Source organism: Ambystoma mexicanum, chromosome 2p (assembly GCF_040938575.1).
Source record: "Ambystoma mexicanum isolate Mex_15411 chromosome 2p, UKY_AmexF1_1, whole genome shotgun sequence".
Taxonomy (NCBI): Eukaryota; Metazoa; Chordata; class Amphibia; order Caudata; family Ambystomatidae; genus Ambystoma; species Ambystoma mexicanum.
In genome coordinates this window covers 1151910063-1151937824 of record NC_090923.1, presented here as the reverse complement: position 1 = coordinate 1151937824, position 27762 = coordinate 1151910063, and the positions used below count along the sequence as shown (strand labels likewise).

General features: G+C 47.0%; 1 protein-coding gene across 1 annotated transcript in view; it reads right to left on the bottom strand.

The window, feature by feature from the left end:
• The window catches only part of PPP1R3F (protein phosphatase 1 regulatory subunit 3F), a 209376-nt gene extending 190868 nt beyond the window's left edge, over window positions 1–18508 (bottom strand). Inside the window, exon 1 of the mRNA XM_069645258.1 lies at window positions 17516–18508. Coding sequence (XP_069501359.1) covers window positions 17516–18471 — 956 coding nt within the window. The 5' untranslated portion in view covers window positions 18472–18508. The remainder of the gene's footprint in view (window positions 1–17515) is intronic.
• Between the last annotated feature and the right edge of the window lie 9254 nt (window positions 18509–27762).

The window sequence follows — 27762 nt, the reverse complement described above, 5'->3', positions numbered from 1 at the left end:
TGAGCACGAGTAGGCATATTATTCTCTTTCTAATAACAGTCCTTCTAATTCCATCAGAATCAGCCTACTTATCAATATAAACCAAACCAATCAATCACCATTTTACAGTGAGGAAATTCCTTCCTCGCTTTTCCCATATTGACCCCTGACCTTGGCAAAAATTCAAGTTGCAAGCTACTAGCGAGCCATAAAAAGTCACTTGCCAAGTCAGTTCTACACATACACACAGCACACTATTTCTTACTAGCCAAGAGTAAAATATCACTAGCCGGTGGCTGGTGGCGAGTGCAAATTTTGCATCCTGGCATGTTCATCTGTTGTATCACATGGCTTGGGTCAAGAATGTTACTTCACGGCTCCAATACTTTCCCTGAAGATCTGACGAATCAGACTTCAGTGAAAGGTCCTTATCACAACCTGTTATCTTTACCCACCACTTTTCTTGGTCTAGCACCAATGCTGCCTTGAATATCCTGGTGATCATAGTTAATCTCTGATATTTACAGCCCTTCTTCATGATTGTTTTCCAGCTCTCCACCATACTGCTGGATTACTGTGTACATACACCCAACAACATCATTCAGACTTGTCCCCCCGACAATTGATGATCCCCAGAACCATCCTTAAGTCCAAGGCATGGTGCAGACAGCCTACTCTAGAAACAAATAACAAACAAACAAACAATCAGGGCATATCAGGCATTGCCTGCCCTGAAATCAAATAGTCCAATACCAAAACAAGACAAATATTTCAAGAACTACAAGCTAGCTTCAATGTCAAAGACATTAATGGAATCGATGTCTACTGCGATTGCACTCACCTCAGCACAATGAACAGATATGCTTGACTGTTCAAAGGCAATAATTTATAGGAACTTTGTCATAGCCAATCCTACCTCCTGTTTCACTACGAACACAAGTTAAGCACTGTAGGTCTCTTTCATTATTGCCAACCAGTCTTTCTTCACTATCAATCAACTAAATCAATGAAACGTTCATGATTGTGCGTAATAACCACAACATGCCAGCATCCAACATCTTACAAGTCTCTCAAAGCAGCAGATACCTGACATTTTTCCGTGTTCAAGGGCGTTTATTGAACTTCATCAGGGGTGTGAAAAAAGCCCATCTAAACCTAGATCTAAGATGGGAAGAAGCTACGACCATCAAGTAATAATAATACAGTTCCAGTGGAGTCTAGTCAAATGAAAAGGGCCTATGCTAAAAGAAAGAATATTGCCCATCCTTACCGCTATGCTACAAAATAGTGTGGGATAATGTTCACAAAAAGAAAGAAGTGTTCACAAAATGATAAGCGAAGATGGTTAGGCCTTTGGCCTTCCTTCCCCACATTTTTAGCATGGGACAAGGCTGGTCACTCAAGCATAGCACACTCCTTGGCTTCTCTGGTACAAGGTCACAGTTCCTTTCACAAACATCAATGCCTTCTATGCCCAAGTCTCTTTTGTGCAAAATCCCTTGCCTCAGAGGACCTGATGTACCATAAACAACAAAGAAAGGTGTCTTCTCTCAATATTCACTTCAGGCGATTTACTTTTCACCACCCTGGATCCCCCTCAGATGGACTCCGATCCTTCTTTCACCATTAGCCTCACTCAGTCGGGTTCAGACCAACTTCAATTTGTATGCATCCCTCAGTCAGATTCACATTTGCCACAACAAGCTTCTTGGGTGTGTTACTGTTTGTAAAGACTGGAGGGGGGTTATCTGCACTCATGCGGTCTATATGGCAGAGTAGAAGCACAGAGCACCCCAGCCAAGGTTCTCTATAGTGTATCAATGGATGAGCAACCAAGGCTTAAGCTCTCAGGAGGTGATGCAGGCTGGTTCTTAAGTACAGTGTAGTCCCCAAGCCCCCACAAAGGAATGTCCACACACTATGTTATGTGATAACACAGTTATTTATATAAATAAGGTTCAATATATATATATATATATATACACACAATGAAAAACACACTTTGTGCTTTAGCAAATCTCGTATGGTAAATATGTACAATGTCTATGTGGTACCATATTTAACTCTTGGCTCCTTTAAAATGCACCAACTGCGGACATTTCCAATGGTATACAAATCAAATAGCAATGTGAATCAACATCAGACATAGGAAGGAAGACAAGTTGGGATAAACAATAGCAGAAATACTGACTCCCTCTACCTAGAGGCAGTTCTGTATGAGGATCCCCACACCTGGACAACCTGTAAATAAAGGGTATCAACAAGCCCAGTCCATTTATGTTTAAAGTAGTCTGGTTTCCTGCTAAAATGTTCTACTATCCCAATGTACCTGAGTTTAGAAGAGTTTCTCCAACAGTTTATCGACGGAACCCTTGTGGGTGGACTTCCTTTAAAGCAGGAGCCACAGGGCGTCGAAATTCCACGTCGTAATAGCAGCTTTGACCTTGGCGCTACTCGCCGAGGATCGGTTGTGGACTCCTGCGAGGACGAGGCATGCGGTGCACCTCGATGACAAGAGTTTGTTGCTGCAAAGCAGACTCGATGAAGAACGTAGGCCCGGCAGCAAGCGTCAGGTGTCAGCATTGACGATGGGGACTCGACCACGGCTGGCTTTCGGATCTTCTCCTCGTTGGCATCTTTGAGGACTTCGGGTGGCGGGAAACCCACCGGCGGATTCTTCTCAGTTCGTCGCCGACCTCGACTTTCTCCGGCGGGACAAATCAGTCGACGGTGATGGCAAGGGAGTCCTTTGTTTCAATGTTCTTAGGCAAAAGGTAGAGTGTTGCGGCTCCTGTTGTCGAGCAGCACAGTGTCAAGTTGTCCCTGCTTCTGGGCAACACGACTCGACTGGCTTCCAGTGGTTACGGAAATCCTCCCAACCAGGGTCGACGGCAATGGACTTCAATGGCCTCGATGTCCGGGTGCTTTACTTCAAATTCCTCGGTGGACCCCATCTCAGGTTGACAGCCTTTCAGGACTGGCTTCCAGGGTGCCTCGGTGAAGATCAGCTTTCTGCACGATGTTCCCTCGTAGCTCAGGGAGAGGTCTCCTAGCCAGGTCCTCTGTCGGGTCAGTCCTCGACAGACTCAACAGTCTTGCCTGGACTTCCCCACAATACCATATATGGTTCTTCCACCCAGCAGCCAGTCAGGGGAAGGGACAGAGTCAGGGCTTCCCAGGACTTTGGGAAAACAAGGTTACCACGCAATAGCAATCAAGAGGCTACAGGGGTCATCTTGTCCCCTATCAGGAATAAACTGATTACAATGGCAGGGCCTGGGGATCCCAAAATGGAGGATACTCAGATAACCCCACAAATTCAGCATGGAGCTGCAACAACCCCATAACCTGCTCTGTGGGCCACACACAGGTGCCCAAAAACATACGCTAGGGCTACAGGATTGTTCCCCCACCCATGGGTGCCATAAGGGTATCCCAAGGGGCTCTGTTCACCACAACCAAAAAGGGTTGGAGCTGCACTGCCAGGAGCCCCACATAGACTCCTGTGCAGAAAACACAGAACACACATGATAAGGGAGTAGAGGACAAGGACATGGAGGCCCTGTCCCACCAATGCATTTCCAGCATCACAGTTGCCCCTCCCCCCAGACTGATGTTAGGGTGGTCTAATCTCCCACGAGAGCGACACCCTCATTCAGACGGTAAAAATACCTTCTGGAAAGGCCATCTGCATTATCATGACTCTTCCCTGGTCTATGCTCAATAGTAAAGTCTAGCCCTTGGAGGCTGATAGACCACCCGAGCAGTTTAGGGGTTTCACCCTTCTTCTGCATAAGCCATTTTAAGGGATTATGGTCTGTTTGAACCTTGAAGGTAGACCCCCATAAGGTAGGGCCCAACACATCTAGGGCTCCAAACTATACTGAAACATTCCTTTTCAACAGTAGCCCTGATGAATTGACAGGAAGTTTCCTCCCTTTGTCATTTAACTGGGACAAGACAGCCCTGATTCCGGTGTCACAGGCATCAGTTTGAACAATAAAGGGTTTGCTGTAGTCAGGCACACACACCACAGGTGCCCTACACAGACTTTCCTTCAAAGCAACAAAGGCCCTCTGACAGTCGTCCGTCCAATTAACCTTCCTCGGTTGTTTGGGTGAAGTCAGAGCTGTCAGAGGGGCAGTTATGGTTCCATAGTCTGCCATGAAGTTGCGGTAATAACCAGTGAGGCCCACAAAAGCTCTTCCCCTGAGCTATCTGGCACTTGGTGGCCTTGATAGTGAGGTTAGCCCTTCGCAAGGCCTGCAACACCCTATCCAAATGAGTCAAATGCTTTTTGCAGGTGGAACTATAGATAGCAATGTCATCTAGGTAGACCACACAAAAGGCCTCCAGCCCACTGAGCGCATGGTTGACTAATCTTTGGAAGGTGGCAGGTGCACTCTTCAACCCAAAAAGCATGACTCTAAACTGGTAGAGCCCCTAAGGTGTTGAGAAAGCAGTTTTTTCCTTGGCCTGGTCCGTCCGAGCCATTTACCAATAGCCTGAGGTAAGGTCAAAGGTGCTAACAAATGTGGCAGAACCTATGGTATCCACGAGCTCATCAGCACTGGTCTATTCCATTATTGAATAGTGGATGGACACTAACTCGATGTGCCTAAACGGCAAGAAGACCGAGTTAATGGTCTTCGGATCCCATCAGGTCAGAGCCACCCTGCCGCCAGAATACCGCTCATTCCAGATTGAGAACACCCAAATTATAGTACTGGACACAGTTAAAACGCTCGGCATGATGCTGGAAGCACCTCTGGGGGACGAGGCTCAGACGCAATACATGAAAAAAACATGCACCTATTATCTCAGACTCCTAAAAGCCATTAGGCTGTACCTATCTGAGGGTAACTGCGCCACCGTAGCAAGGGCTACCATACTATCCCGCCTTGACTACGGCAATGCATTGATGCTAGGGTCAAATAAAAAATGTCCCCAAGCCTACCAGATCATACAAAATAACGCTGTAAGGATCATTAAGAACAAAACCAAATCTGACCACATCAGTGTCGCCAGAAAATAGTTTCATTGGCTCAAAGTTGAAAACAGAATTCAGTTCAAGGCCCTTACCCGAGCCCACAGATGCATCCATGGGAAAGCACTGAGTATCTAAAAACTAAAATACTCCCATACGCACCTAATCGCATGTTAAGATCGTCAGACCAAATCATGATTACAGTGGCCATCCACAAGCATAAACTGGGCTTGGAAAAATCTTTTCCCATCCTTACAGCAGGGCTATGGAATAACCTAACCACCATCATAAGAAAGGAAGTTAATTATCTTCGTTTTCGCAAACTAGAGAAGAAACATATTTTCAACTAACCTCTTCACCAGCGATACTCCAGTAAGCCCACTGCTCATGTCTCGTACATTTTTTGTTTGTCTCCCGTGTCTATGTCTCTGCGCCCCGAAACTTGCAAGTTACTGGTGCAATAGAAATAAATAAATAAAATAATAATAAAATGGGTGCGCGTCAGTTTTTTGTGACGGCATTGACCCCTCAGTAGTCCACACAGAACCGCCAATCCTTGGTACCTGCCCGGGTACTTGCCTTGGGGACAAAGACCACTGGACTGGACCAGGGACTGGTTGAGGGTTCAATTACACCCAGATACAACATCTTGGCTACCTCAGCCTGGATGTGGTTCTTCACAGTATCTGACATTCGATAGCACCTGCTTTTGACAGGTACACTGTCACCAGTGTCAATTTCGTGCCAGCACCAGGGGGTGAGGCCCAGAGTCAGTGAGAACAGAGTGACATACTGCCGGAGCAAAGCCCCGCAGGCCCTCTACTGCTCTGGTGTCAGATCTGGAGAGAGATGTACTCCCTCCACTGAGCCAACCTGAGGGTTGCTATGCAGCAAATCAGCAAGGGGCTCACTCTCATTCTCCTATTGCTCTGAAGCTAGCAGAAGACATGAGACTTCCTCTGACCTGTGGAAAGGCTTGAGTCTGTTAACGTGGAATACCCGAGGGACTACCCCGGGAACTCCCATGTCAACCAGATAATTGACTATGCCCATCTTGGAGATTATCCGGAAGGGTCCAGTCCACTTATCTGTCAAAGCTCGAGGATTGGTAGGCTCCATCACAAGGATCTCCCATCCTGGGGTCCAATCTACTTGCGAGGCCTATAGGTCGTGTCAGTACTTGTTCAATTCTTGAATCACCTTAAGATTTGTTGTTGCCTGGCCCATCATCTGTCTCATCCTTCATCTGAGGCCTAACACATAGTCCCCCACTTCCGAGGGGAGGCTTCCAAACCTTCTCTAAGGCAAGGGGCCCCCTCACAGGATGTCCAAAGAGAAGCTTAGAGGGGCTGAAACCAACACCCTCTTGAGGCACTTCTCTATAGGCGAACAGCAGGCATGGTAGGAGGATATCCCATTTCCTCCTTAGGGGCTCTTCCAAAGCACCCAGCATGCCCTTGAGTTTTATTAAACCTCTTAACCAGACCATCGGTCTGTGGGTGGTAGGAGGTGGAGAACCTATATGTTACTCCGCATTCCTTCCACATTGCTTGCATGCAACTAGACATGAAGTTGGATCCTTGGTCAGAGACGACATCTTTAGAGAATCCAACTCTGGTAAAAATGCCCAGGACAGCCCTGGCAACCACCTTGGCAGTAATGGTCCAAAGGGGTATAGCCTCAGGGTACCTGGTGGCATGATCAACCAGGACCAGGATGAACCGATGTCCACTGGATGTGGGAGGGTCTAAGGGACCGACAATGTCGATGCCAACCCTCTCAAATGGTGTGCCAACCACTGGCAAAGGCTGCAGTGGGGCAATGACATTGCCTCCAGTCTTGCCAGACATGACAAGTGGGACAGGTCTGGCAGTGGCACTCCACTTCTACCTGTGGCCAGTAGAAATGTGCAGAGAGGCTTTGCTTAGTCTTCTTGGTCCCAAGATGACCAGCTAAGGGCACCTCATGTGCCAACTACAACAGGAAGGGCCTGTAAACCTGGGGTACCACCAACTTCTTGAGGGCACCAAGTTCAGGCTTAGTGGGCTCACTGCAAAGGAGCTCACCCTCCCAATAGCTTTTAAACGACCTAGGCACTTCATCGTGTGCTTGGGCCTGTTTTCTTAGAGCCTCGAGACAGTGGTACTCTCTCTGACCCTTGCAGAAGTCTCCCTTAGAGGACCCCCCTTCAGCCAGCAGGCATTGAAGTCCGGGTGATCCTCTGGGTTGAACACCTCTCCCGCAGGAGGGTCTTCTGGCTCTTCTCCCTCAGGAGTTGAGTCTCAGGTTACCACTGGACCCAGCCCGTCCAGAGCCTAAATCCCAGTAGGTGCTGCTGAAGCAGCAGGAGGAGAAGAAGGAGCCCCCTTCACAGAGGTGACCTTCTTGCTCTTCCATCTTGCCTTGGGTCTCACCTTTGGCTTGGGTAACTGACTATCAGTCAGACCCGGTGTAACCTGCGATCTAGTGACTGCAGCAAAACTCCGGGGTAGTCCATCCGAGATCCACCCCACCTCCACTAGATCATTCCCCAACAAGATGTTGGCAGGTACATTGTCCTGAACCAGTACGGGAAGCTTCGCTGTCTTGTCCGCAATTGCAATGGTGACTAGGGCAACAGGAGAGAATTTCAGAGGCCCACCAGCTAACCTGGTAGTGCTAAGAGGAGCACCTATATAGTCCTCTGACATGAGCAGGGTGCTGTCCACCACTGTCATACTTGCCCCAGTGTCTCTCAAACCAGTAGAAGGCTGGCCATTCAGGAGGACACTTCTAAAAAATCTGTGGGTGTTTCGTGGGATAGTAGCCAGTACTTCTGCGTACTGGTCCCAGACCTCAAAGGACACCAGGGAAATCTCTGCAGGAGCCCCAAATGTGATTCCTGTAGAGGAGGGGAGGACAGTGGACTCCACCTCAGGCATGAAATAAGGGTAGGTCAGGCTGACAGCCTGGACTCCAAGTGCCTTACCTTTACACTTGGGGTCACCCTTCTTGTGGTCCACAGCCCCAAAGTCCCAACAAGTGCCAAGAATGTGCGGTATGGTACTGGTACCACCAGGAGCCTACTTTGCAGCAGGAGACCCGCTACTCTTATTCCCACCCCCATTAGACTTATCCCCACTAGATGTTTGGTTCTTAGGAGAGGAACATTAAGGTTTACCCGAATTAATGCTTTTGGGACTCCTCAGACTTCCGAGAGGCCCCTTTCTCTTTGTCCTTCTCCTTCCCACTGGGTTCCTTAGGGGACACCCGGTGGGAGACCAATTTGTCAGCCAGCCTGGCCAGCTTAAAGGGATCCAAAATGTTCTGGTCAGCAACATACTAACGCAGCTCTGGTGAATAGGCGTCAGAAAAATACTCAAAAAGGTGGGACAATTCAACAAAAGTTTTCACCTTGTATCTATCAATCCACCTCATCATGTTCATATGTGCAGCACTCACCCAGTCAACCCCAGACACAGTCTCTCTTTTCTTATATTCCCTGAACCTTTTAAGGTATTGGGTAGGTGTCTTGCCAAACTTGCAATCAAAGCAGATTTCATGCACTCATACCGACCCCTTTCTTCCACACTCAAGTTTCAGAATAGTCATAACCAGTCTGAGGCACTCTACTTAACAAACACTTTGACCAATCTCTTTTATCAACATCATGGATTCTGCAAGCTATTTCAAATGCTTCAATCCATTGGAGGATATCAGAACCATCCACATACACACCAACCAAATCTTTAATAAACGTGGTGACAGGGGACCTGACACTCTCAACTGGTTTGGGTAAGTCTCCAATCTAGCTTTCTCTAGCTCGATTCTCTGACATTCAGTGTACTTGTTTTTAAGTTCAAGATTCCTATCTTTGAGTATCACTTGCTGTGCCAACTCCTCCTTCTTTAAGTCAGCTTCAATTTCCAACTTTTTATATTCATAGGCCAATTTAAGTTCCAATGCATTCCCTGAAGAAACAATGCTGTGTTTCGGAATGGTGGTAGCAGGAGAGGTGGCACTCCCAGGCACAGATTCAATAACAACCCCAGGAGCAGGGTCCTCAGTGGCTTCATCACCCCCCACCCCTCATCAAGAGCATCACAATCAGTCTGGTAGTCCACCAGGGCAGCTATCAGCTCAGCCCTAGACTTATCCTCAATGTCTAGCTCCCTGGCTCCACAAGCACTCTGGAGAGTCTCTAAGCTCATCCTAGTCAATTTACCATTTGCAATAGATTCCATTGCTTGTAGTGAAGTTATCCTAGTACACAACTAAACCTTAAATTAACAAAGTGTGGATGTTTTGTAGGTGACAAGGTTACACTCTGATTCTAAAAAAAAAAAACATCACACCGCTGCCACCAGTGTAAAGACTGGAGGGGGGTTATCTGCACTCCTGCCCTCTATATGACCGAGTAGAAGCACACAGCACCCCAGCCAAGGTTCTCTATAAGGTAGTAATGGACGAGCAACCAAGGCTTAAGCTCTCAGGAGGTGATGCAGGCTGGTTCTTAAGTACAGTGTAGTCTCCAATCCCCCACAAAGGAATGTCTACACACTATGTTATGACACAGATCTTTATATAAATAAAGTTCAATATATATACACAATCAATAACACACTTTGTGCTTTGGCAAATATCATACGGTAAATATGTACAATGTCTATGTGGTACCACAGTTAACTATTGACTCCTTTAACATGCTGACAGTTCCAATGGCATACAAATTAAACAGCAATGTGAATCAACATCAGACATAGGAAGGAAGACGAGTTGGGTTAAACAATGGCAGAAATACTTACCCCTTCTACCTAGAGGCAGTTCTGTGCGAGGATTCCCTCACCTGGTCAACCTGTAAATAAAGGGTATCAACAAGCCCAGTCCATATATGTTTTAAATAGTCTTGTTTCCTGCTAAAATGTTTTACTAGCCCAATGTACCCGAGTTTAGCAGAGTTTCTTCGACGGATCCCTCGTGGGTGGACTCTCTTTAAAGCAGGAGCCACAGGGCGTTGAGATTCCACAAAGAAAATGTTAACACTGTCGTCGGGACAGCAGCTTCCATCTTGGTGGTGCTCGTCGCCGATCGGTCGTGGACATCCTGTGAGGACGAGGCGTGCGGTGCACCTTAATGACAAGAGTATGTTGCCGCAAAGCAGACTCGATGAAGAACGTAGGCCTGGCAGTGGCCGTTGGGTGTCGGTTTCGACAATCGCGACTCGACCACGGCTGGCTTTCGGATCTTCACCTTGTTGGCGTCTTTCAGGACTTCGGGTGGCAGGAAACCCACTGGCAGATTCTCCTCGGTTCGTCAACAACCTCGACTTTCTCCAGCGGGACAAAGCGGTTGACAGTGATGACAAGTTAGTCCTTTGTTTCAATGTTCTTAGGCAAAAGGTCGAGTGTGTGACTCCTGTCATCGAGCAGCACAGCATCAAGCGGTCCCCGCTTCTGGGCAACACGTCTCGACTGGCTTCCAGCAGTTAACCCCGGTCGACGGCAATGGTCTTCGACGACCTCGATGTCCGGGTGCTTCAATTCGTGATTCCTCAGCGGACCCCGTCTCCGGTCGACAGCCTTTCGGGACTGGCTTCCAGGGTGCTTCTGTGAAGATCAGCTTTCTGCATGATGTTCCCTCATAGCTTGGGGAGAGGTCTCCTAGCCCGGTTCTCTCTCGGATCAGTCCTCGACAGACTCGACAGCTTTCAGATCGGGTCAAAGGAAAACAGTAGCAAACCTTCTTCTTCCAACTGGGCTTCAAGGATAAGCAGCTTCAAGTTTCAACTTCAGTTTCTGAACAATTTGGTCAGTGAGAGGTCACCAGATATACACAGATCCCTCATTCACACTGCTGAGCTAAGCTCAGGCCGCCAATCATTCAGGAGGGCATTCATGCAGGCAGACAGCCAATTAGGCTCACAGTGCATCCAAGCCGTTCTCTTCCACCCAGACACCCATAACAAGGAATGTGGATATGGGCAAGAACCCAGCCCTTCAGCACACCACACTGCATTCGTGTCAGTTTCAGGCAGAGCCGTCTCATTCATTGTGTCACACACACAGAAACCAGACACCCATAACATGAAGTGCATATTGAGTTATTGAGGGAGATCACAATAGCTATTAACACCTCCTGCCAGTCGGGGGTGCATCCCCCAGAACCTAAGGTTGCTACGGTGATTCCACTTTTGAAAAAGCCCTCGTTGGATCCTTCACTTTTTTCTAATTTTCACCCCATCTCTCTCCTGCCTTTTCTTATGAAGCTTCTGGAGTCTTTGGTTTCACCACTTGTATCCCCCTTCTCGGAGTCCTCAGAACTTCTTGACCCCACCCAGTTAGGCTTCAGGCCCGGCCGGGGTACGGAAAGTGTTTTGGTCTTGGTGCACGATGATATGGCCAGGCTGGTGGATGCAGGGGGGGTGTTGGCGCCCTGATTTTACTTGACCTATCAGCGACTTTTGACACCGATGTCCACCCTGCACTGTTGACCCACCTGGCCCAAATTGGAATTTCCGTTCAAGTGTTGGCCTGGTTTTCTTCATTCCTGGCTGATAGAACTCGAATCCTTTCTCTCCCTCCTTTTTTCTCTGGTGCCTGCCACCTTGGTTGCGGGATGCTGCAGGGCTCCGCCTTGTCTCCCATTCTTTTTAACATTTATATTTGGCCATTAGTGCGTCTCATCCGCTCCTTCAGCGTTAGGTCCTATTCTTATGCCGATGACACTCAGATCATGATCCGTTTAGATCTAGATCAGGCTGAGATGTCATCAGGCCTTCACCAGTGCCTGATGGCCGTGGGAGATTGGATGAACCATAATTGGCTGAAGTTGAATGGAGACAAGACGGAGGTGCTGGTGGTGGAACCCCACCTCCCGATCCTTCACTCTGGGTGTCTATCTTTCAGCTATCTTCTCTTGGTTCTCTTCCCGGTGGCTAAAGTGAATAATTTAGGAATGGTTATGTCTGCTTCTCTCTCTATGGATGCTCAAGTATCAGTGGTGTGTCAAACTGGCCACTTCCATCTTAAAATATTGAGAAAGGTGCTTCCCCTGTTACCGACCATCCTGCATCTGCCCGTGTTTGCGGCCATGGTGTTGAGCCGTTTGGACTACTGTAATGCCCCTTACCTGTGTCAGCCTAAGGGCATAGTCCAATGGCTTCAGTTCCTGCAAAATCTTGCCGCTCTGGTGGCAACGGGTTCACCTTATGGGGCCCACATTTCGCCAGTTCTGCGTTCTTTGAACTGGCTTCCTGTGGCTCAGTGTATCGGGTTCAAGGTGCTCTGCATTGTCCATTGGGCACAGCATAACCAAGGGGCAGAATACCTACGGACTAAATGTACCCACTATCTCCCAAATCGCTCATTGCGATCAGCTTCGGCAGGCTTGCTATGTGTGCCATCATTCTGCCACTCTCGTATTGGTGGTCTGTTCTTTTTGGTGGCCGCTGCTTAACTATGGAATGATCTTCCATTTGCAGTAAAAATCTGCCAAACCACTTGGCATTCAGAAAGGCTTTAAAAACATATCTGTTCTAGATGACTGATGCTGTTGGGCTGGTGGATCATTTACCTTCCTCTCTAGCGCCATGATACCCCTCTGGGTGACTGCGCGCTTTATACATTTCTTTAACATAACATATTGGTCACACACTCCATTCACACAGGTCCCACCCCGAGGGTGTATCCACAACATACAGGCACTGGGAAGGCTCTAGCCAGTCTGTCCTGGACTTCCCCACAATACCATATATGGTTCCTCCACCCAACAGCCAGTCAGGGGAAGAGACAGAGTCAGGGCTTCCCAGGACTTTGGGAACGCAAGGAAACAGGCAATAGAAACCAAGAGGCCACAGGGGCCATCTTGTCTCCTATCAGGAATCAACTGATTCCAATGGCAGGGCCTGGGGATCCCAAAATGGAGGATACTCAGAGCACCTGTCAAATTCAGCATTGGAGCTGCCACCAGCCCATACCCTGCTCTGTGGGCCACATACAGGTCCTCAAAAACATACGCTAGGGGTACAGGGTTGTACCCCCACACATGGGTGCCATAAGGAAATCCCAAGGGTCTCTGTTCACCACAACCAAAAAAGAGGAAGAGCTGCACTGCCAGGAGTCCCACATCGACTCCTGTGCAGAAAACAACACAGAACACACATGATAAAGGAGTATAGGACAAGGACATGGAGGCCCTGTCCCTCCAATGCATCTTCAGCATCACACTGTTCACCCAGGATCCCCCTCTTCCGGACTCAGACCCCTTTTCTACAGTTAGTCCCCCTCTGCCGGGCTCAGACCAATTTCAGTTTACAAACCAATTTCAGTTTACAGACAATCGAAGACCTTCAAAGTACACAGGATTCAACGTAACCCGCTGCAGGACCACTTCGATTTCACAGTTCAAAAATGCTTCCCTGCTCGGCAGCGTGGCACCAGACAGAGACCTTCGAGTGAGCACCCACGTGGCGCCGAACCACTCTGTATCTGGTACCCATTTCGCTTTTACAGTTAAACTGAATTAAAGTTAGATTGTATACAAGTTGTCTTTCTTCATACAATGTTACTGCTTGCAACAATGAGCAAAAAACAGTCCGGTCTGCTATCAGTTTCTCCAACTCACCGGCTGTGGTAAGCTTGTTGGTGTTGCTTTGTTGTCGGAGTCAAGGTCAGTACTACAGTGGCAATCGCTTCTCCCCGCCTTGGCTATCAATGCGGGAGGGCCCAGTGTACCTTTGACACACGCTACACTGTTCGTCAGCTGCAATTCCCGGTCTTACGTTTCTTTTCCTTTCTTATGCTTCTTGAAAGTCGCGGTTCTGTGTTGAAAAGGGCAAGGGTAATTCCCTCCTTGTCGTCCTCTCTTATCTCGCTGCCTTTCTCCTCGGGTTAAACTGCCATCTCAAACTGCTGCTTCCTTGTGCTTTTTGCCTTGCCCAGAGTGTGCTTTCATGCTCCGCCTTTTGGGGAAGTGTGATGGAAGTCAGGTTTCTGTAATTATCAGTTATTGCCTGAATCTGCCTGACCCTTGTGTTGGGACATGTCAGGTATCCGGCTCTGTTGTTAGTCCTTTGTCGCTCATGATGAACTGTCAGTGAGAAAGTGTTTGTGTTGGAAAAGGGGGGAAGTTAAGGTTCTAGGTATCCTACCTGGTAGGATGGGGATAAGGTGTTATAAGGAAGGGGATACCACGTCTCACCCTTCTGTGTCACACTCCCACAAGACCCACCATCCAGGTGATCCTCCCGCACTGGTCCACCCCAGGAACTGGATCCAATAGCGATGGCTGTGTCATGGCCACCTGGATGACAGATCCCTGGGGACTAACGGATGAGACACCTTCAGGTTTCTCACAGGCTATCACCCAAACAAGTCTCCAGGCACTACTTGGCCATCTCTAAGTATTGACCAGAACATCAGACCCACAGAAAACAAATCAAATGAACAGAGTAAAACTAGTGCATCGCAGCTACGCACCATTTGGCCTCATTTGCCCCCAATACACCCTTCACCACCACTGCCCCGTACTCTCTGAGATTGGTAGGCAGAAATGGACCTTTGCAGCTTTTAAATCTATCTCCCAATGAGCACCCTCGTTTTAAACAGCACTCAAAAGAGGTCTACTAAATTAAAGGATAACATTTTACATTGTTGATCACAGACTTCAATTTCTCAAGATCACTAAATCTTGGTTTGAGTCCTCCCTCTCACTCATCTCTGTTCTCAGTCATTGTAATTATAAAATACTGAAGATGGCTAGGGAAATAGGGGTGAATGATTTACTCCAAAAACATTTCTTGCTTGGAAACCACTGGTCCACTCTTACTCTACAACTCCTTTGAGAATGTAGCCATCAGATCTATCAGCTGCTTGTTTGTGATGGATATTTTCCAAAACCCACCAAAAAGAAGGCCGGTTCCCTACATAGCTGAACGACCTCGCTCAGCAACTCAGATCTTTTTCCAGTCGTCTGTTTTGATTACCTTAAGATGTGATGGATAATTCATCTAACTGCTATAAAAACTAAAATTCCATGATAGGCAACTAAAGCACCTCTGGAGAAAATCAAAAATTATCTGATTGAGGTACAAGCCCAATCCCGAAACACGTGTTTCATCCAGGATCACAAATGCTGACAAATTACACTACAAGCCTCTGTGGCCAACTCAACAAATGAATTATTACACATTACTGATAGGATGATTTTGCCTCTCAAGGAAGCCGTCTCCGCATTACTTTGAAGAAGCTTAGTGATGCTGATGCTGCACTTTCAAAAGACAAGCAAGTCTCCTGCGCTACCAATGATGCGCCCCTCACTATTCTCCCTTTTGGTCACATGAGCTGATCTAGAAAGCAAGACATCTCTTTCCAACTTCACCCTGGCACCATTCTAAAATCACCAAACTAAATCAATTTGTAATGTCTTCACTGATGCCTGCTTTTATCAATGCCCCCTTCAGCTAGGGTTTAAGGGCCAACGAAACTGAAGCATGCTATAATCACCCTATAAATGAAGAAGCCATCTGTAGACTCAGAAACAATTGCCAACTTCCAATACAACTCCAACCCTTGACATGCTGTTAAAAAACGTACTCACAGCTCCCATCGTACATAGAACAGAACTGACTCTGGATTATCATGCTAGCTTACTTGTGGACAGAGGTACCAAAGCAATCCTTCTAAATACTAGAGAAGAGCTACTCTCGGGATCAAGCATGGAACTGTACCTTGATTCTACTAGTCCACTGGATACTGTAGATCATGACAACCTGTGGCCCCATTCAACGCATCTGTATTGTATGTTTTGGCAGAATTTACATCAATTCAATTGTATTGTGCACTTATCACAATAATTCACTTTTTTCAATAGCTTGTAATGAACAGTATGGCTTCCTGTTTTATACTTCTCAGACTGAACCACGTTTTTCTTGGGAAGGAATATTGCTCACCCCTTTCAAATACATCCCACCTCTCAGTGTCACCAATCCCCTGCTCCAACTATTAACCTTGCACCATCGTGTCCTGGGCGGGTTATGTAGGTGAGAATAGTCTCCTTCCTGTTGACCACTACCACAAATCTCTTGTGTTATAACCAAGGGATTGGTTTTGTGTCCGATCCTCTGCAATCTAAATATAGCCATACTGTCGCACATTCTCAACCACCAGAAGACTGACTATCTCACATATGCTGACTTTAATCATCCACACTTCAAACTTGAATGCTTCAGTGGTGGCCAAGTGGTCACCATCTGTGTATAACAATAAAGCAATAATAGTGGTTATAACTAAATGTAATGGTACTCAATGTATCATCCTCAGAAGGGTGATGGGCAGTGGTTATAGACAGATATTCAAGGCAAATGCTTATCTGAGTTAAAGTCACTATGAAGACCAACGTCCTAACAAAACCACACATTAGCTACTGCTTTTTTTACCTGCATTCTGCCTTTTAAAGGCCATGAGAACTGAGTGAACACCCTCACTCCTGTCCCCTACCTGACTCCAAGCAAAAAACACAGTTTCTAAAATAGCTTTCTTCCATCTACTGCTCCTGTGGGAGATCTTGGCCTTTCTACAGATTTCAAACACAATAATGCCTCTCCATGCAAATGATAGACCCTGCCTATAGTGAAATCTTTGGTAGAATCCCTGCGAAAATCCTACACAAAATGCAGAGAGTTCATTCCAGACTTTCTCCCTTATATTCGTCCTGAAGTGGCTTCATGGTCATCTGAATGTGCTACAAAAGCCCTTACGGAAAATAAAATATGTGTTTATAAATTAAGTTGCAGACTCTTGCCAGTCCAAGTGAATGTGAGTTTAATTAGCTAATGACGAATAATCTCCCAACAGACTTATTTTTTAGATGCACTGCTAGCTATAAGCATTAAAACATAGATGTGAAAGTATTCCTTCAACTTTCAATGAACACGAAGGAATAGAACATGTGGCTAAACGTCAAGCTTGAGATGAGGTAAAGCCAAGCTTGGATGAGGAGATGGTGCAGGGACTGATGGGAGTGGGAAATAAGTATTGGGAGTAGAGCTGGGCGATATGGACCAAAAGTCATATCTCGATATTTTTGGGCTCAATGGAGATATGTATCTCGATATTGTTTATGTGGGTTAAATGCTGAGTCGTAAGCCGCCAACTACATGTGAGACGTCACAAACACCTTTATTTATAAGACATTGATCAAAATAAAGTGCAAACACAGGGTTCCTGTTTGAGAATACACACAGCTGTGTAAATATCAAAATGTAAATAAAAAAATAGTATTAGTAATAAATGTATATATGATATTGTCTCATCCTACATAGATTTTGAAAATATATCGATATACATCCAAAACTCGATATATCGCCCAGCCCTACTTGGTAGTACCGACGGATTCAAACCATGCATGGGATGTGCAACGGAAGAAAAATATGAATGCCAGAGCATCTAACCATGGGCAAAAATGATCAATCACTATGTCACCAGTTGATAATTGATAACAACTCTGATTCAGCAACGAACCTGAATTGTATCGATTATCATTGCACACTTGGCCTCAGGAGGGCCGAGTTACCTATTTTTCAGTGGTTTCAAGCAACTTTTCAGCCGTCTGTGCTCCAGCTCCCAAAACACAGGTTTAAAAGGTGGCGCCACTGGAGTGCTCCCTGTGGCCTTCAACACCACACCATAGTTCCTACCCCCATTATTGGCCCAGAAGATCTGGTCTGGCGTCTCGTAGCGTGCCACAAACTCCAAACGGGCACCATCGTGGGTGTACGGTGGGGCAAAGGCTAGGCGGAAGGCAAACTGGTCAGTGCGACCATCGTCACATGGAGCAAGGTAGTCAGCAGGGTGATCGTAGAATGAAGCCCAGCGGTCAAAAGTGGCCCGCACATAGACACTCTTGCGGTAGGAGATGTTGAGGACGCGCAACACGCCACGTAGGGCTCGAGCATCAGTGGGACAGGGCAATAGGCTCTCCAGCTCCACTCCGCTTGACTGTACCCTCTGTTCTAGTTGCTGTGGGCAGGCAGGAAGAAGAAAGGTGGGGCAAAGATAGAAACTCTGCAGGCCCTGCTCAGAGTGCCCCAGGGCTCCGAGCTCCTGGGCAGGATCAGGGGACTGAGCAGGGCAAAGTCTGGCACAGCACTCAGCCTCCACCAATGGGAGTCCACAGGCCTCGTTGCAGCACAGGCTACCATGGCCCTGAGCCGCCACCAGAGGGTACCCTATGGTTTCTGAGCAGCACATGCTGCCATGGCGCTGAGTTTCCAACAGAGGGAGCCCGGGGAATTCGGTGCAACACCGACTATCGTAGCACTGCACCGCCACCAGGGGGAGTCCTAACGTGTCAGCAAAGCGCACGCGTCGTTCCCCACTGGCCTCTCCCCGTGGGGCAGCCTCCTCATCGAATGGGCGGGGTCTAGGCGTAGGGGAGGAACGAGGCAATAGTCGGGGCGAGGCATCCTCCGCCTCCTCCTCTTCTCCCCCAGGGGCTGGTGGAGACAGTAGCGAAGCCGGCTGGGCCATTTCTGGCAGAGAAGAGAGGTAGACGTGCCGCACCGGTCAAGGAGCAGGCGAGGGGACATGGAAAGCCAATCAGAATACTCGGCAAAGAGTGCAGAATATACGACAACCAATCAGCATGTCGGTTACATTAAGAGCAAAGGCGAGAACGAGGCGCTCAACGCAGATCCTTTCTGAAACGCAAACAGTGGAGTGTGGGCGGGGCTAGGTACTTTGTGTGTCACAAGGATTTCTTGGACTGCAGTATATAAGGTTTTGCATATGGCCGAGTGTGCGCAGTTGAAAGTAAACGCTCTACTTGTTTATGCTAGACTTTGACTTATTAAACCATCAACTGATTTAAACAGCAGCAATTTTAGAAGTGATAGTGATAGCTAGCTAGACGAGGGTATATTCGGTCGTGGGCCTTGGATCAGGAGCTTACAGTTTTTAAAGTGTTTTCCACCTGTCGGGATGTTAAAGACTCGAGTCAGCCACTATCGAAAGCTTTTGATAGTTGCGAGGATACTGGAAGATCTTTCTGCATTGTTGCTGGGATTAAGGAGGGTACAACAAGATCTGTTATTCATTCCAGACGACAGTAGGCTAGATGATAATATGTGCAAAATGCAAAAAGAGAACTATTACAAAAAAATGGTATTTATGTGTTATGGTCACAAAACAAAGTGACCTTTCACATAACATAGCATTACATATTTCAAAGCATGCTAGGATAAGATACAAACATTCAATAAAACTTGAAATCTATTTCATATAACATACATTGTTACATAGACAAATATTTAAAACCGTTCATAAAGTCCAATCTTTCTTAAAATTGTAAGAATTTAGAAGTAAACGAGGTTTTGTGTCCGGACAATTGGTCCCTGAACTCTTCTTAGTTCATCCATTCAATATTACCACAAAACAACCTCAAAATAGCTTGCGCTGAGCCTGCAAGGAAGGACTTATAATTAAATTGTGCTTTAAAGTTTGCTTCTCATCACTGCTTCCCTGAGCAATACTTACTCGAGCCATCAAAATCCTGACCCCTTTGCCACACTACCATAACCTCACCGGTCAGCAACAACTTCATGTGAAGTCTTAAAAATTGCGTGCTCCAGTAGGCTTTGGGGAATTCATGTAAATTGAGGTGTAGGAATCCAAGAGGCGTATCCAGTATGGATAATGAAACATGCCAGCGATAGCTTTGCATCCTTTCTGTGGTAGTTATCCAGTCCGTTCTTATGATAGATTGTTTCACACCTATTATATGTTCTTAGACATGAGGACGCCAGTTGTGAACTGCTACACCAGAAAGGGAGACAAGGAATGTTTAATACAGCGCAAATGGGAACTAGCTGATGAAACTTGTTGCAATGTTTCTGGAAACGTGTCGTGTTTCAGCCTGGGGTGGTAGGAAAGGGAAACATTGAAATACATTACCAGTCACATGTTGGATGGACATTTCTCCTCACCCCAGATGGATTTAGCATCTCAAACTATTTATGGTGACTATCACAGTATCATACATGCCGTCCCTCCTGATTTAGGTGGGATACTCCAGATTTTTCAGTGAAAAATATTGCTTATTTTTCATTCTCCCGCCTAAAATCATTCTAGCGTCAATTATTCTGACGAAATTGCCCTCCCAGGTGCGTTGGAATGTTGGCATGTATGCAGTATGCTCTGTGCACACCTTCCAACCATATAGGGCCCCAGGGCAGGTGAAAGCAGATACTTTTGATTTTGGGTGGTTGAGAGCCCATTGAATTATATGGATATGTAAGGGGCTTGGCGGGTGCTTGAACTATTTCCAATGTGAGTGACATCCTCCCAAAGCTTGCGAGTTGAGAGCTATGCCAATGCCTTCCCCAAGGTATGATGTTATTGTAGTTGGCTGTTGCATTAAACTATTTAAAATGTATGAGTCTGGAAATATATTGTGTGCTAATAAATATATTTAAGTAGTACCCATATATTTAGCTTCCTTTACTTTGTAGTGTTTTAGTGCTATGATTATTCTTAATGTTCTGAATAAGGGCAGTACTATTTCCTGTTCATAAAAAGGGTGTTAGAATGTATGACAGTTCTTTTCACACAAGATGCAGATTTTGATGCCTATTATTGGACTAACTGAAGATACTATGCAGAGATGGAACAAAGTATTAGCTTTCAAAGTCCCACAGACGTCTTCATCAGATAGTGCAGAATGAAATATTTTGTACAGAAAAAGCAACAGTAAAGTCTCAAACCGAAGAAAAAAGGAGCATTTTAAACTTCAATGGTTAAAGAACAGTGTGCATGGATGCAGGAATGGAATGTATGCCTTATGTAAAAGACCATGAAAACTCCTGGAAGCAGGGATCACATAATGGTTTGAAAACTTTACACATGCCTAGCTGAGAATTTCATAAAAAAATCCTTTTCACAGTGATTCCAAGATGGCCGCCAGCGCAGGGAGACGCGTCTGAGCCGCGCTCCCGCCGGGCCGCTGAAAAATAGCAATTCCGAGAGAATTTGCATATAAAACTCCACCCGATTACCTCCAGAGGCCGCAGGCATTGAAGTAAGGGGAAATCGCCCCTGTGGACTCAGCGGAGGCGACGCCGCAGGATTGTGACACGGGTGCCCATCCCCCTCCGAGGAACGCTGTGAGAGCCACGCAGCAAGCAAAGCGACAAGGGGCAGGTGTGGAGGCGTGGACGGGGAGAACGGACCCGATAGAGCACGCAGATTGACTCCCTCGAGAGGCGGTCAGAACACCATCAGCCCGGGGGAGCCCCGCAGCCACCACGGCGCCCCGCTGACAAGGTTGGGAGGCCGCGTGGGTACAGAGGGTGAGAGCGCGGTGGCAGCAGGGCAGGGGCCCACCTCCGGGGAGAGAATGGAACCGCGCCACAAGGTGGAGAGATCGGGGGTGAAGGAGAAGCCAGGCGGGGACCCCAACAACCTGGAGCTCGGCACCTGCAGGGACCGAAACACTGCACACCGAGCCAGCAGAGACCCCGCTCATGCTCAGGCGCCAGCGGACTGGGCTGGGAACGTTGCAGAGCACAGCAGCGGGAGGAGGAGGCAGTGCAACGCGCACAGATGGTGTGAGGCGCCGGTGAAGGGAGGGCGCGGGCGTAACAAAAGGTGAGCGGCTCCCCCCAGTCACCCTCCCACCCGCAAAGAAGACAGAGGGGGGTCGAATCCAAGGCTTCGAGCCAGAACTGGGGAGAACCCCCCCCGCATTCCCAGCGCTAAAACCATACGCAGAGGGAGGCTGGGTGGTGAAAAGTGGAGGTGGCAGACTGAACAATACCTTCAGATTGGAACCTCAGGCCCGCCTCCCCATTGCTCCATCCCACCTTGCCAGGAGGAGAAACATAAGGCAACACCCAGTAGACACAGCACAGCCGTCCCCCATCGGGGCTCAAGAAACACCGCCGGATCACCACGACACGGGGGCAATGTCCAAGGTGAAGGGGAAAGGGGGCGCAAGCCAATCAATCCTGCAATCTGCCAAGCAAGACTCGAACTTGCTCCAAATGTGGTTGTCTGATACCCCGGTAAGCACCAGGGGAAGGACATTGGAAGACCCCACAGCTGACGGCATCCCCCTTAACTTCGGCAATCTTCCCCCGTCAAGGGATGACATGCATGCTTGGTTCGTGGAGCTGCAGGACAAGTTCATGTCAACGGTGCAGGACCAATTCACTACAATGAGGAACGACATGAAGCAGGTAGTCCAAGAGTTGAAGCTAGATGTGGCCAAATTGGAAGAAAGGACAGATACCCTAGAGAGAATAGTACAAAATGCAGAAGACGAAGCACGACAGAACAGTGAAAGGCAGGAACACCTGGTGCGATTAACCCACAACTTAGAAATCCAGTGTGAGGATTTGGAAAACCGATCCCGCAGATCAAATATCCGCATTAAGAATATGCCCGAGTCAGTGTTGGATAAGGATCTTAAGAATGCGGTTTAAGAAGTGTTTAGAGACATTCTAGAGGAGCAAGAAGCGGACAACATAGGGATCGACCAAGTGCACAGAGTGCACCCTAAAAGAACAGGCGCCCCAGGGGAAAGACCCAGAGATGTACTGGTGGTCCTCTCCTTTTACCCGCAAAAAGAACAAATCTTAAGGAAAGCGAGGCAGGTAGACCACATAAGGATGAACGGGGTGGACATTCAGTTATACCAGGACCTGGCATCAGTGACATTACTTAAAAGGAGAGAGATGGCTCCATTGGTAAGTGAGCTAGTGGCGAAAGAAATAAGGTACAAATGGACGTTTCCATTCGGACTGCTGTTCGAGTGGGAAGGCAAACAAAGAAGAGTGACAACATGGGAAGAAGGGCTCCACATAATGGACGTGCAGGTAGAGAAGGCAGTAACCAGGGGCAACAGGGCTAAGGGGGAACAGCATAAGAGGCCGAGAAGATGGGAAGAAGTTCGGCAAAAAAAGAAACAAAATGGAAGAGGAAGTACCAAGCAGACAACTGTGGAGTAGAGGAGAAACTCAGGCAAGAGGACCTGTAGCGGACAGCGTCCAAATACAGGAGGCGGAGAGGTAATCATTGAAGGAAATTCGGAGACCGTGACACTCAGTGGCCCGGCTGGGGACCAGGAATGGACACTTAGTAAGGTCTGCGGATGATGCGGGGTTTAGGACTCCCCGCAAAGTTTAACCCAAGCTCAACGAGGGCAGGGAGCAATAGGCGCAACGCCCTAGCATCCTTAGGTACCCGGGCCCTCCTCGGGACCAAAGTTGGTTCAAAGTTATTAGTTGGGGGGGAGTTAGGGAGTTTGGGGGGGTGGACGGGGTGGGGTACTCCATAAGATAGTAGGGATCACAGCACTCGGGATCTTATGGCAGCCAATCTGGGTTAGACGAGATGGGGAAGCTCAGAATGTTATCATATAATGTAAGGGGCCTGAACTCTCCTGTGAAGAGGAAAAAGATAGAGGCTATGCTAAGGAGGGAGAAGGCTGACATTCTGCTGCTCCAAGAGGCACACATAAGAGCCCAGGATAAAAGGAAGGTATGTCTCAGAGGGTACAATGTCTGGGTGCAATCAAATACTACGGAAAAAAGAGCAGGGGTACTGATAGCAATAAAAGGGGGAATGGACGTAACACTCATAGACAAACAGTTAGACAGCGAAGGGAGGTTCGCCTTTGCAAACGTTATACTCGGAGGTTTCCGGCTCACCCTGGCAGCGATATACGCACCTATCTCGGGGCAAGATGGCTTCCTGTGGGACACGCTGGTGAAACTCGAGGGGTTTGCGAAAGGAGAGGTACTACTGGGGGGAGATTTGAACATGGCCTGGCACCCTCGATTGGACACGAGCCCGGGGAGATCCCAAAGCCAGGGTGCTCCGTCCAAGCATCTCAAGCAAAAGATGGATCAGATGGCGCTGTGTGATGCATGGAGGGAACTGAAGGGTCAAGATAGTGGCTTCAAATACTACTCACATGTGCACAACACGATGTCGAGAAATGACTACTTCTGGGTGTCGGTGGGATTGATGGGCAAAATTCAAGGAATGGAAATAGGCCCTATAGCATTGTCGGATCATGCCCCGCTGTGACTGGATGTTCAGACCCCGGGGAAAGGGGGAGGCCTCTGACGGTGGAGGTTACCACAAGATCTTCTCGTAGACCGGGTGACGGAAGAATGAATAAGGGACATGATCATAGAATATTTTGAACAAAACGATACAGGGGAAGTCCCATTGGGAACATTATGGGAGGCTTTTAAGGCGGTGGTCCGGGGTCATATGATAGCTCTGAAAGCCACCAAAGACAAGCAGAGGTATGGCTGGGAAAGAGAACTAGAAAAGAAAGTAACAGACATTCGAGAGGAACTAATGACCCACTCCACAAGAAGTCTCAAGAAGGCGCTGAAATATGCGCAAGGGCAGCTGGAAATGCTCCGCAACAAAAAGACAGAGCAATCCTTCCTCTACATCAAGCAAAAATACTATATCAAAGCCAATAAGGCAGACAGATACCTAGCAAGGCAACTCTGCGCAAAGCAAAAATCAATGACCATACTAAACATCAAAAATACGCAAGGGGAGACAATAACACGCAATAAAGAAATCGGGGAGGCCTTTAAGGCATTCTATCAAAAGCTATACGCGACGGAGCGCCCTGATGAGGGCAACCAGGACAGGTTCCTACGATCTCTCCCCATTCCAAAAATATCTGAGGAAGACAAACAGGCACTGGAAACCCAGATTAGTGAAGAAGAAGTGAACAGGGCAATTGCAGGTCTCCCAATAAACAAAGCACCAGGCCCGGATTGCTTTACGGCCACCTTCTACAAAAAATATTTGGACATTCTCGCCCCAGTTCTAGCAAGACTATTAAACACCTTTAAGGAAAGCGGAAATGCAACCCTGTCCATGAATGAGGCAAAGGTTCTGGTGTTCCATAAATCAGGTAAGGACCCCTCCCTCCCCGGCTCATATCGTCCTATAGCCTGGATAAATTTAGACGCTAAGATATATACCAAAATCCTGGCCGCCAGGCTATCCCCGCTTCTGCCCACCCTAATAAGCTCTGATCAATCGGGCTTCATTCCGGGCAGGCAAACGCATGACAATTTAAGAAGACTAACTCATCTGGTAGAGAAAAGTGGCATCACTTATACGCCAGCAATTCTGCTCTCACTAGACGCCGAAAAGGCATTTAACCGGGTCGAGTGGTCCATACTTTTTAAAACACTAAAGCACATTGGATTTGGAGACCATTACATAAGCATGGTCAAAGCTAACTACAACTCCCCATCAATAAGAATAGCGATAAACGGGGAAGTCACAGACAGGGTAAAGATAACCAGGGGAACCAAGCAGGGATGCCACTACTAATTAGAATCAGGAAATCTACCCAAATAAGGGGGATTAAGATGGCAGGCAGACAACACAAAGTAATAGCCTATGCAGATGATATGCTGTTGGCCCTAGAAGACCCGGGGAAGACCTTACCTCAGGCCTTAAAAGAACTGGAGGCTTTTGGGGAGATCTCTGGCTTAAAAATAAACAGGAAAAAATCAGAGATACTGCATTTAGCAGGGGACAGGGGGGCACTGCAAGGGGAGGCTGGTTTGCTAGGTCTCAAAATTGCTGATGAGGGTATTAAGTATCTGGGTATAATACTCACACACAAGGTGGACATGCTATATAAGGGTAATTATCCCCCGCTCCTTGCTCGAGTGAAGAGGGACCTGGAACGATGGAGTCTGCTAATGGTCTCATGGTGGGGTAGAATTCAAGCGGTGAAAATTAACATAATACCCCGGCTGGTGTACTACTTCCACGCCCTCCCTATAACAGTTCCAAATGCATTCTTTAAGGCACTGTCAAGGGCAGTTTCGTCCTATATCTGGAACAGGAAGCCCCCAAGGGTCTCCAGGGCCATCTTCACGGCACACACCAGAGCGGGGGGAATGTCGCTTCCACACTTCAGAAAATATTATCAAGCAGCGCAATTGTAGGTGCTGAGGGAATGTCTTGGGGAAGATCAACAAACGATTTGGGTAACCCAAGATAGGGCGGTCTCCAGAACCCCCTTGGAGGACCTTCTATGGGAACATAAGCAGCACAGGCACCCAAATCTCCTTATCAGCAAGGTCTTGAAAACCACACTGGATGCCTGGGACGATCAAACAAGGAAGGGGAACATAACCACACCGATGGCCCCATTCACGCCAATCTGTCGGAACCCTCAATTCCCACCGGGACTAGAACGTGGGACTGCTATTTTAAAAGGTATGTTGAAGTGAAGGGTTTAAAAACACATAATTAGAAAACAGGATAACTATTGCATTTTCCTCATATAGAGTCTAAAATGTGTGTTTCAGCCTCTATGTAGTGTCAGGGCATTGTAGTGATTTAAATGTAGCTGATACAATTTCCTTGCTGTACACATTTCTAGCTGATAGTTGCATTTACAAACGAACAAAAACAAGTACTTTTCACATGTAACTGTTAAGTTAGGCACATGCAGTCATAAAGTGGGCCCTTGTAATTTCCTAAAATTCATGATTTTATTTAAAAGGCGTATTGAAGTGAAATGTTTAAAAACACATACTTTGAAAAGAGGGGCAGTATTTCATTTTCCACGCAGTCTACAACTGTGTTTTGCAGCCTCAATGTGGTGTCTGTGTACCTTAGACATTTCTTTTCCAATTTTTGGGCGAGATCATGTTATCGAGACTCCAGTCATGGATTGAGCACAAAAAAAATTCTAGCTCCCAAAAGGCTAGGTTTTTGAGGTGAACTTGGCACTTCTTTCCAAGGTTTGACCTTTATTTTACAGCATCCAAATCAGTGGACATCAAGAGAAAAGCATTGTATGCTGCTTAAATGGATCTTGCCACAGCTTTTGAGTCTATGAATTGTGAAAGCTGTGAAAGATTCTACTGGAACAAGGTTCAGCAACATTCCTAGATATTTAATCGATTTTTGTTGATCAAATATTTTGCCATTCATATAAAAGTTGGTTTCTTTGACTTTGGTTTTTCGGAGATTTGTCAGGGGCATGATTTTGGATTTGGTCGTATTAATTTGTAGGTTGTTTACTTGCATATAATTTTCCATGTTTGTTAGACTTCTTTGTAGTGCGATCAGAGTTTTATCAGAGTTTTATCAAGTATGACGATGTCATCTGCAAACATGAGATGCGGGATCAGAGTTGCGTTTAGTTTGGGTGGATATGATAAATGAAATCGGTGTTCTTCAGCAATATCAGAGGTGTACAGTTTAAATAAAGTAGCTGCAAGCAGGCAGCCCTGTTTTAGACAGTTTACAGTTGTAAGAGCCCTTCCTGTCTTATACGTGCAATAAGAATAAACAAGACACATGAGGCTAAGAGAACCGGTTGCGAGAGTTCAAAATGTTTTATATAGATTTGGCATCCAAAGAACTCTGCTGCCCGAGAGTGCTCTGGCAAACATCTCAATTACATGGTATTATAAAGAGAAAAATCGTCATGGATGACGTAATTAACATAGGGTACTAAATCGATGCAGGATTGGGTAGACATTATAGGTCTATATGTCCATGGAGTCACTGTCTCATCCGGATTGGTTGCTCCTTTGGCGGGAGGGTGAACATCACATGGTCTGGCTGTCAGCGTCCAGGAGGGGTGATGGTCAGGTCGCTGCAAAGCGGGGTGGCCACTAACTAAGCTAACATAATACATCTTAGCGAAGCATGCACTAAATAATGATCATTGCAACTTTTTTGAACAAATCATTGTAAACCTATAAACTTCATTCATGTATTTACATCATTACTTATTGAGGCTTATATGGG